The sequence below is a fragment of the Loxodonta africana genome, chromosome 9, assembly GCF_030014295.1.
Source record: "Loxodonta africana isolate mLoxAfr1 chromosome 9, mLoxAfr1.hap2, whole genome shotgun sequence".
Taxonomy (NCBI): Eukaryota; Metazoa; Chordata; class Mammalia; order Proboscidea; family Elephantidae; genus Loxodonta; species Loxodonta africana.
The window spans coordinates 60,056,291-60,068,315 of NC_087350.1; the positions used below are offsets into that span (position 1 = coordinate 60,056,291).

The 12,025-nt window shown below is 41.3% G+C and overlaps 1 protein-coding gene across 3 annotated transcripts in view; it reads left to right on the forward strand.

Annotated features, from left to right (window-relative positions):
- The window catches only part of ASTN2 (astrotactin 2), a 1,052,667-nt gene that overhangs the window by 392,119 nt on the left and 648,523 nt on the right, over positions 1-12,025 (forward strand). For all 3 annotated transcript variants that reach the window (XM_064291547.1, XM_064291548.1, XM_064291551.1), the window contains one exon: positions 645-791. In XM_064291547.1, coding sequence (XP_064147617.1) covers positions 645-791 — 147 coding nt within the window. The remainder of the gene's footprint in view (positions 1-644; positions 792-12,025) is intronic.

The window sequence follows — 12,025 nt, forward strand, 5'->3', positions numbered from 1 at the left end:
AGGGCTAATGTCTTCATTTGAACCCAGGGTTGTTTAACTCTAAATCCCGTGCTCATTCTACTGTCCATTGACCTTTGCTGTCGGGTCAATTTAGATTCATAGTGACCCCATCGGACAGTGTAGAACTGCCCCACAGAGTTTCCAATCTGTGATCTTTCCTGAAGCAGACTGCTACATCTTTGTCTAGTGGATTGGCGGGTGGGTCTGAACCTCTGACCTTTCAGTTAGCAGTTGAACGCTTAACCACTGTGCCATCAGGGCAACTTGCTCATTCTACTATACCTACTAAATTCAGCAACAGAGTATCTTCTCACTTGCTTCTAAAGAGATTGGAGAGTTTAATATCATTAATAATTATCCAAGACAGTTTACATAATTGTGAGGGGAGGTGTGAGAATTGCCACAATTTTAGGGAGCTTGTTTCCTTTATCTTTACCAAATGGAATAACAAGCCCATTGTGCAGAGAGTTAGACTAGGACCCAACAAGGGACAACTGAGTCAGCACTGCAAGAACAGAGGTTGAAAAACATGGTCTGTCTTTCCAGCTTCCCATTTGGAAAATAACAGGATTCCCAATCTACATTGCATGTCCATTTCCTGGCCTCATGGAATTATGTATCTTTGTGTGTCCTTGTGTTGTTAGGTTTGCTGAAAGGCCCAGTGAACAAGACGGCCCTGACACTGATCGCTGTGAGCTCCTGTATCCTGGCCATGGTGTGTGGCAGCCAGATGTCCTGTCCACTCACTGTGAAGGTCACCCTGCATGTGCCTGAGCACTTCATCGCAGACGGTAAGAGCCGAGCATCAGAAATGCGCCACACCTACTTGGTGTCTTGTTCCCCCAGCTGGTCAGATGTCCTCCATGCATGACCAACCTCAGAATTTCATTGAAGGAAAAAAAAAGTCCAAATTCTCCTTGGAACTGGCCTTTATCACTTAGAGTCCTAGATTATTTCAATTAAACAAAAGATTGCTTTTACTCTCTGGGCAAAAATCACCCAAAAAACCAAACCCATCACTGTTGAGTCCATTCCGACTCATAGCGACCCTATAGGATGGAGTAGAACTGCCCCGTAGGGTTTCCAAGATGAGGCTGGTGGATTTGAACTGCCGACCTTTTGGTTATCAGCCTGTGCTCTTAACCAGTGTGCCAACAGGGCTCCAAAAGAATAGTGTTAAATAAAGAATTCAAATGCGATTAGGGAAGTAAAGATTGAACTACTTCAGAGAAGCTACTAAGTTTTATCATTTCTATGGATATTTTTCCAAAATATCCCAAAAGAATATTTACTAATTAAAAACATATGACAAGGAATATGATCGGAACTTTCTTGGAATTACCTGGAGAGTACTCATATCTCATTTCCTGTAAATCTATTTTATAAGTATCTTACATTCTACTCCTCACTCAATTAATTTGAATTAGTGAGACACTAAAGTCACTATAGCCATTCACAAAGCATGGTCCCAGAGACTGAGTAAGGTGCTTGATATCTATTGCTAAAGTGCCCTTCAGAAAAGTTGTTCCAGTTTACATACTCTAGCCAGATATCATGGTGCCTGTTTCTCCAGAATCTTGTTCTCACTTGGCATTACTATTATTAAATGTGTTAAGGTTAGGGTTAGGGTTAAGGCTAAGTAACTTGCTCAAGGTCATAGTAAAATAACTTAATGACTAAAGAACACAGGGTTTAAAATAATACAGACATGAATTCAAATACTTGTTCTCTTGTCTGCCACTCTGGTGATCAGACAAATGACTTACCTTTTCTGAACCTCAGTCTCTGCACCTATAAAATGGGTACAACAACAGTGCCTGACTTGTAGGGTTATTATGAAGAGTACAACTTCTACTTCTATTCTATGTTTATCTGGTTTTCAAATGACATGTTGCTGGGAAATAGCAAAATTAAGGATGATTACCCAGGAAAGCCACAAAATGAGTTGATATATTGGAAGGATTAAAAAAAAATATGGTGAATTACAAGATGTCTTTTCTCTCTGGTCCCTATTCTGAGGTTTGTCATGGACTTAGAACTTTATAACTGCCTGAGAACTAGTCTGTTTCTCCTACTAGTCTAGAATCTCTGGGAAGGCAGTAGTCACGGGGAGGGGGGGTGGGAGGGTGGGAATATTATATCCCTGGGGACTACCACAGTGCTCGATCCGTGGTGGAGTTCAAAAAATATGTGTTCAAGGAATGGATGGAGCTTAAACTAAAGTAAAATTGTAAATGTTTGTATGTGATTTGTCTATTAAATCTCTAAGCATAAAGGGAGAGTGAGTCAAGCAAAACTAGGCCACAGACTGCATAGAGACCAAAGGAGATTGGGAATAAAACCATGGGGTGTGCAGGTGCTGGGCATGTGATGGAGCAAGCAGCAGGCAGCACTGGGGGAACCCAGCCCAAAGTGTGGTCTCCATCAAGTCATAATGGAATCTTCTGCCCCTGGATGCTATAATGCCTTGATCAAGAATGCATCCTTTGAAATGAGGTTTGGCGTCAAATCTCAGTTCCATTGCTTAGTTTGCTGTGAAACCCAGAAGAGGCAACTTGGCTCCCCAAGTCTCATTTTCTTCATCTGAAAATAAAATTAAATGATATAATGTATGTAAAATGCCTAGTAGAATGTTTGAAACATTGTAGTTGCCTGATAGATGGTAGCTACAATTACTGTTATCCTTACAACAATCCATAGAGGAAGAGACTTCAGAAGCTGGGACATGGCAGGATAAGGAGGTATATAGGAAACTGAATAGATGAAAGTAGCTATTCTCAGTTACAGAAATGGAACAGAGAGTCTACTATATGGCTCCTCTCCCCAAATGCAACTGACTTTAACACTTGAAAATGTTAACACTTGAAGGCTTTGATTGCCTGGGGATGAACAAGATTTCTGAGAACCTTCCCCAGCATGATGTCAGTGCATCCTGTGGGTAAGATATTCTGTATGCATTGCTCATTCCATTCCCACACTCGCTCTCCAAGGTGGTCTTTATTAACCCATTTGACAGATAAGGAAAGCAGGACTTAGAGAGGAATTGAACCTTGTCTTCTGTGAAGGTAGAGAAGCCTCCAGCAAGGGCCAATTTTTATGGATTAGACTAGTGGGATTTCTAGCTGATTCTTGGAGGTATGTGTGTATGGGGGGAAGAGTAACATGGAGGGGAGGGCAAGAGACAAAGTGCCCATTTCCTATTATGTGCCTATTTCCCTGAACGCTTGACATCATTTGGCCTTGATGTTTTTAAATGTATTGAGATATAACATAAATACAGTAAAGAATATAGATTGTAAGTATATGATTCAACAATTTTTTTACATGCATCTATACACCCACATCATAATATAGGCCCCCATCTAATGCCACTGGCAAAGATAAAAACAAATACACTAAAAACACACTCACATCTTAATGAGTGAAATCTTTCAGGATGAAAGCAACCTCCCTCAAATGGGAAGGGCTCCATTTAAGACCACATCACCCAAGGCTCATGACCATGGCAGTTCTCATCCTTTTTCACCTTCCTGCATGAACTTCCTCCCTCAACTGTGGAACCATCCACCCTTTCTTAGCAGGTGGAGCTACCAGCCAGCCTTGAACACTGAGTTGTCTGTGGTGTTGAAACATTGGCGGGAGCTGAGTAATAGGCCCCGTCTTTGGGAAGAAAATGAAATCTGCCCTTGTGTTATTGCATATTATACTTGATGCTTGCCACCCATTATGAGGAAAAGGTCAGCACTACACAGCACTTGTCCAGAGCCCAGCTGGCAAGAGCAATACATATTGACTGCAGCCTCCCATCGGAGCCCTTGGCAAATCTCCTCCTTTCTTAGTCCAGACCTCCTCAAGGCCAACAGTGGTTATTTGCCCTGCTGAGAAGTGAACAACTAGCTGTGACACAGTGAATAGACGGACTTGGTTTGACGCCAGGCTTACTGGACTTAGCATCGTTTCTCCAGATGTGGCCTATTGATACCTGCATTTAGACCATCTGGGCCGATGATCCCCAGAACTAATGAATCAGACTCTCTGTGGGTGGAGTCCAGGTATTAATATTCTTAACAAAAATTCCAGGTGATTCCATAAAAAAAAGATTGAGAACTGTGCCTGTATTTTGTGTGTTAAGTTTCTTCCATCTAACAGCTAGGATAACTCCTTGAAGACCCTTGGAGCACTGATAAGGACTGTGGGCTCCTCCATCTTTGACTTTATCAAAATTATATTAATGGAGCGGCTTCATGGTACAACTTCAGGCGTTTCCTATAGTATTTAACACGGTGTGAATGGTCCCACCCTTAAGTTTTATAACATACCAGCCCTGATCACAGAGGTTAAGCAGTTGACACTACACCTAGAGTTCTCTGTTCTATGAATGATACATTGGAACATGTCCAAAGGAGACAACTTGGTGTTAACAGACTGCAAACATACTATAGATATCTAATTACCTCTTAATGAAAGGTTGAAAAAGAATCATTCTATAGAAAAGTTGAAGGAACCTAAACAAGACATAAAACTAATATTATTGAGTGTGCCAGTTACGTATCTGGCAGTGTTCAACACACTAACATGAGTTTCCTTATTTAATTGTCATAGCAAACTTGTGAGGCACCTCTTAGCATCCTTATTTTGTAGACATGAAAAGTAGCACTCAGAGATGTTAAGTGGTTTGGCCAGATTAACACATTGAGAGAGCAGTGAACCAAAGGATGAAAGCCAAAGTCTAACTGAACCTTCCCCCACTCAGTTCAAAGTATTTCTATGCCCCAAGCTTCCAGAGAAGAGATAGACCATGATAATTCTTACTTGTTTTGGGAACAGACTTGTTCTGGGAGGCCCTGGGAAGCAAACCTAGAGCAATATGGGCGGTGATGGTAGCCAGGATGGGAGAAAATGCAACTTTATTCTGGAAATATTTTCCTCCACTATTGACTGTGTGACTTTGTGCTAGTCAATTCAACTTTTCAAGCTTCAGTTTCATTATCTGTTAAGTGGGGATAAGCAGTACTTATCTCATAGAGTTATTATGAAGAATACATGAAATAATGCTTGTAACACTTTTAGCTCAGTACCTGGGACCTAGTAATGGCTCAATAAATTGTATAAATGTTAGTAGTTGTGATAGTATTTTTTTTTTTTTAATATTGGAAAGGGGTCATTGCAAGATAATGAGTTCCGCATCCCAGGGAATTTCATGAGAATAGATGGCCACATTTCCATAAGGCCACAGAAGAGAAGTGAAGGGATGGGTTTGGCTTGGGTATAGGATATTCTGATTCAGAATTATTTTATCAGAATATAGGTTTTTCTTTTTTTTTTTTCAGAATGTGTTTTTATTATTATTAATAATAATATTCTTTACTACCTCATCCTGAACTTCACCTATTCTTTGCCTAGACTCTGAAATGAAGTGAGACTCAGAAATGGGTGAGGATCAGGGATAACTCTTGATCACTTTATTTGGCTAAATACACACACACACACGCACACACACAGGGATACACACACACATAAAACTGTATATTTTTTATGTTCCTAATAACTGAGATATTTGGAGCCAGAGGGTTCCTTCTGAGCCTATGAAATCATCAAGTGGAAGTGCCCACCCTTCAGTCCACATATTAGATGGCTGGAATCATTAATATGCTACAGTGTAGTTGGTTTTGAACACAGAATTGTGTATAACAAGTCTTGGTCTGCATTTATTTGCTTCCACCCCCCACTTCTTGCCTTTCAGCCCAGCAGAGTGAACTAATTTGGGGTTTCATGCTTCCAATGAAAAAAGAGGTTCATAACTGGCTATAGAGTTAGTTTACAGTGATTTGAATTCATGGGAGGAGTGTTTTCAACTCTTAGAAGGGAAAATTATACCACACTGAAAGTGGGTGCCCAGCTACAGACTGCCAAAAAATTTGTGCTAAAAGAGTAGTTCCTCGGACATCCTGCTCTCTGAAATCATCTCAGGCTTTGTTTTACAGTGTTTAGTTTAATTGCAGATCTTTGAACACCATGGAACAAGTTCAGGTGTGCAAGTGCTCTACAATATGATCTCTGCCTTTTTCTTCCTAAACTCCTTTGAACACCCCTGATACTATTTAGACAAATGGGCTACCTTGCCTTGTATCTGCCCCACCCTATATATTTGCTTATGCATTGCTCTCCACCAAGAGTAACTTTCCTTATTTCCATATTTTGTAACCTTACCCATCTTCTAAAGCCTACCTCAATTTTGTCCTTCATCCAGAAAACCTTTTTTTGATTATTTCCCCAATCAGAAATAATTTCTCCTTCCCCAAAAGTTCTGTAGAACTGTATTTGTACTTTTCTAATGACTCCACATTCTACTTTTCATCATTGCTATTGCTACAGATGTGTTATTAGGACAACTGCCATCATCCTAGGAACTGACATCCCTACATTAATTCTAGCTCCTCCCCAATATTGTCTCAACACTGCAAACACTGATCATTTAAAATGAAAATGCCAACATGTTGCATAGTCCCATAAAACCACTAAATGACTCCTGTCACTCCAGCCTCCTCTCACACCACTGTCTTTCCACATTGGTTCTTTGAATGTCCTCTTTTGGTTCCTGCCTCAGGGCCTTTGCACATACTGTTCCGTTTGTGTGAATTTTTCTTTGCCTACCACTGCCCTTTCTCCTGGATAAATCTCACTTACTCCACAGTGACTGAGCTCCTGTTTCTACATCCCAACCTCTATTAGGTTCCCTTCCTAATAATTATCCTTGATTTATGTTCTTTTCCTTCATCCACTTAACTCAATTTGTAAATATATATTTATCTAGTTAATATTGTCCTTTCCCACTAGGTTTTATGCTCCATAAAGATAGAGATCATGTTTTTTTCATGCCTTATTTTCAGCACCTAGGACAGTGCCTAAAACAGTTGGTGCCCCTCAAAAGCATTCATTGAATGAAAAAAAGAAGTGATTTCACTGATTAGAGTTAAATTTCCTGAAGGAAAAGGGCCATAGTTTATTCATGCCTAACCTACTGTGATACTTAACAGAGGTTTAGGGTCATAGTAGGCATGTAATAAATAGTGGCTTTAAAAGAAGAAAGGAGGGAGGGCAGGCAGGTGGACCCAGATGCCCCAAGAAGATATATCCTGGGAATGACCGTGCAAGAAGTCTGAGGCTGCCTTCTCTTCTGTGATTGACTTTACTTCCCAAGGCCTTTGCTCCTATCCCTAAAGATGACAAACTGCAATCAAATTCACCTTCTTCCCTCCAACATTAAAATGAAACAAGCTTTATTCCAGAGCTCAGGAATAGAGGAAAATATAAATTGAGCTGAGATTCAGGACACCCAGGGGGAGGTAGCAATGAAATACTAATAAGCCATATTAATATGCTGAAATCAGGAAGAATAGGTTGAACTCCAACCCAGATTTAATAACTATATATGAGAGAGTACAGGGAGAAAGCGAGGTAAGGCTTCAGTCAGAATTAAAATGAGATCTGTAATGAAACCGGTAATATAATTATAAACTGTGAAAACTTTTTCCCCTTCTTCCTCTTCTTGTGCTTAGTGGACAACTGGCTCAGCAGTGGCCTGGAGCTGGTGCTGGGAGCTGTGGTTACCTCCAAAAGTAGAGTCTGTTTTTCTTCTCAAAATCATGGAAGGAAAAATGCTTCAAGTCATTTCTACTTTAAATAGTAACGCATCCCCAGGTTAAGAGTGACAAGCAATTTGAGGGAGAACGAACCCAGGAAAACCATTTCAAACAGCTGAACATGTTCAAGTTTTAAATATATCACAACAGCCAGTTGGGTTGGGATTTTTAATGACACCCTGGACTGAGTTGTTAGCTTGGCTTCAGACCAAAATGAATTATTACTAATTTCCCTCCCTACCCGAAGAGATAACTGAGTTTGACATCCAAAATTAGAGTCTAATTTTTTGTGTTTTGATGGCAGATTAAGTCCAAAAAAAAAAAAAAAAAAGTCCAAAAATATGTTCCTGGAAATTAGGGGCAGAGGATTATTGCAAAGAGTAGGGAAACCTAATTTCTTCTCATTAATAATTCCATTCTGCTGTTTTGAGCAGAAGGCCATATTGACGTTTAGACTGGGAAGTGAGAATGTTGGATAGGTTCTGATAAGATGGAGCTCAACTCTATAGCATTCAGATGGCCCATCATTATTGGCTTGGTGTTTGCAAAGTGGTGTAGCTTTGTGCCGTGGGGCAGTACGTGGGAGAGAGAGAGAGGAAAGCATGAAAGAGAGGTATGTGCATTGATCTAAGATCCAGGAGATGTGGCTTCTAGTCCCAGCTCTTCTGCTTTCTAGCTTTGGGATCTTGAATATAAGACCCCGTGCCCTGGCTTTTTCATTCAAAATCAGTGTTAATACTCTCTGCTTCAAAAGAGTGTTAGTGGGCTGATGAGTATGAAAGCACTTTGCTATCTGCGAGAGTAGTCCTGATTTTGAGGACATTGTGCTTTTCCCTTGCTATTTGTTCATAACCTTGTTAATTTTTAGTGACAAGAGAAGAGTTGGAGTGGGGTCTTAGTAAGACCAGGTAAATAGGAGGTTCAATTTTAGGGAGACTGGCTTGGCTAAATAGTTAAGTCATTAATAATAACCTAAGCCAACAACTCAATTGCTGTCAAGTTGATTCCAGTTCAAGAGACCTCATGTGCGTCAGAGTAGAACTGTGCTCCACAGGGTTTTCAATGGCTGATTTCTCAGAAGTAGATTATCAGGCCTTTCCTCTGAGACACCCCTGGGTGGACTCAAACCTCCAACCTTTCAATTACCAGCTAAGTGTGCTAACCATTTGTACTATCTGCTTGTTCTTATGTTGTTGTTAGGTGCCATTGAGTTGGTTCCGACCCATAGCGACCCCGTGTACAACAGAATGAGACACTGCCTGGTCTTGTGCCATCTTCACAGTCATTGTTATGTTCAGTCCCATTGTTGCAGCCACTGCGTCAATCCGTTTCATTGAGGGGCTTCCTCTTTTTTTGCTGACCCTCTACCGCACCAAGCATGATGTCCTTCTCCAGGGACTCATTCTTCCTTGTTCTTATACACCTCTTATAACACCACCCCCTTATTCTTACACAGTGTTTCTCTTCCTTCCCTGCTTCTCTCCCTTCCTGTGATCAACAAATATTTTCATATTACGTTCTCTATGGAATGCTGAGATGTTAGAGATCCAGAGATGGATACAACACAACGGCTGGCCTCAAAAAAGTCCCCAGTTTTAGACCATGGTCTTGGTGGACATCTAGGTCAATTCATATAACATAATTTATAAAGAAAATGTTCTATACCCTACTTTGATGAGTAGTATTTGGGGTCAGAAGAGCCTGCTAGAAGCCATCAAAGATACATCTATTGGTCCCAGCACATTCAGAGCAAAGGAGAATGAAGAAAACCAAAGACACAAGAAAAATATTAGTCCAAAGGACGAATGGAACACATGAACCACAGCCTCCACCAGCCTGAGTCCAGAAGAGCTGGATGGTGGCCAGCTATATCCACTGACTGCTCTAACAGGGATCACAATATAGGGTCCCAGACAGAGCAGGAAACAAATGTAAAACAAAGTTCAAATTCCCCTGAAAAAGATCAGACTTACTGGTCTAACAGAGACTGGAGTAACCCCTGAGACCGTGGCCCGCAAATACCCTGCTAACTCAGAACTGAAGACACTCCCGAAGTCCACCTTTCAACCAAAGATCTGGCATGCCCATAAAACAAACAATAATACTCATGAGGAATGTGCCTCTTAGTTCAATCGAGTATAGGAGACCAAATGGGCAACACCTACCCTAAAGCAAAGATGAGAAGACAGGAAGGGACAGAAAAATTGGACAAACAGATACAGAGAACCCAGAGTGTAAAGGGAAAGAGGGAGAGTGCTGACACATTGCAGGGATTGCAACCAATGTCACAAAACAATTTGTGTATAAATTTTTGAATGAGAAAGTAATTTGCACTATAAAATTCACCTAAAGCACAATATAATTAAAAAAAATAATAATAATAGTTTAGTGGTGGTGGGAGACAGTAAACAAATAGGAGATGAAATGCAGTGTGATTAGGAGTCATAATGGGGATTATACTGGGTGCTTGGGACCATAGATGAGAGGCAGTCAAGTACCCCAAGCTGGAGATGGAGAGTGGTGCTAAGGAAATGTCTCGATGAGGTGCTCCCTGACTGTTGATACTTACCTGGGGCTGGGTAATGGATAATGGCAGACATCCCAGAGAGAAGCAGGGGCACTTTTCATTGCGTTTACATAGACCCTTCTGTTTAAGCCTCCCAATGGTTGTGATAATAATAACAACTATAATTGGTAACATTTAAAGAACACTTGCTAAGTGCCAGGCTCCATGCTAATTACCTCATGAAGTAGATCTAATTATCATCCCCTTTTTACACTTAAAAAAAATTAATACCTACAGAAGTTATATGACCACCTCCATGTCACTCAGGCAGGAAGTGGCTTAGCAGAATATTTTCAAAGTTGCAGCTATAGGATGTGGTGCAAGAGTAGATGACTAAGGTTAAGTTCCAGCTCTGCCACAGATTCACCATGATTGTGGACAAATCTCTGCTTCTCCACTGTAAAATGTGGGAGGGGAACAAGATGGTATTTAAAATGCCTCCCTGCCTTAAACATTCCAAAAGAGAATGAGAAATGCTGGTGTGCAAATCTTGCATCTTCTCCCTTTACTTATCTCATGAGGTACGTGACCTCCCAAATCTTTATGCAACCATTTTATTAGAGTCCCCAGTCCTCCTTCTCTAGACCCTGGTTTGGTTCAGCCTGCAGCCCGGCAGCCCCCTGAGCAAGGATGTCAGGAGCAGAGACAGCTAAACAAACCTTTCACAGCCCACAAGTTGCCATTTGAAGAAAGCTTAGAAGGATCATAGCCAACTCCTGCAGGGAATGTAGGCTCCCAAGGCTGCCTGAGTGCAAAAGGAAGTGGTTGGGAGCCCAGGCCTTAGTGTCAAGATGCCTTCCACCTCTGAGCCTCAGCTGCCAAGGGACCCTGAACATCTCAGATGCCAACAAGAGTATTCAGTGGGGACATGATGAGATGGGAGGAATAATTAAAACCTGCCCCCTCCACCAATGCGAATGCTCAGCAGAGCCTCGCTGTTTGGATCTTCTTCCCAGCCCACCCCTCTTGGTCATCCAAGCCAAATATATCTGCAGCTGCTTAGCCTTGTGTTTTCTGGCAGCTGCTGGCAACTTTCTGAGCCTCTGCTAAAGGCCTAGGCATCTCACCCTCAGCTGGAGTCATACCCTGGGCCTAGACCACCCCTAAAAAAAAATTTTTTTTTTTTTTTATACCGAGCCTCTGTTTATTCCCTCCTCTACTTTAGCTCTGGACCCATTTGGGCTTTCTCAGTGAATCTGCTCATTCCGACTCTCGGCTGACATTTGCCTAGTGCCTACTCCAAGCCAGGACTCACACTCTGGGATGAACTCAGACAGAGTCAGCATTAGAGAGTGAGGTAGGGAAAAGGACACAGGTTTTAGAATCAGGAAATCTCAGTCTTAAATCCATGATGTTCTACTTACTAACCATGGATCTCATATGAGTCACCTCACCTCTCTGAGCCATCAATTTCCCCATCTGAACCATTAATTTCCCATAAAAGTAGAGCTAATAGTTCCTGCTTCATGAGGTTGTGACGAGGATGAAATACAGTGGTATGACAACAGCATAAAATAGGTATTCAGCAAATGCTAATCTTGCTCCCAAAGGCATCGTGAGTGTTATTTAAGATATTAAAAAAAAAAAAAAGACCAAACCCACCTCCGTCGATATAAAAAAAAAAAAAATAGGATGGCTTTAAAGCAAAACAACTACAATAGTCCATAATCTGGACCATGAGAGACATAGAGGCAAGAGTCAGCAAGGTTGCCAGGGAAACCTAAAGTATTTTCACCTGGGAAGATCTGGGTAAAGCTTCAGGGAACAAGAGGAATTTGGGCCATGTCTTCTTCTATTCGAAGAAAATGGATGAACA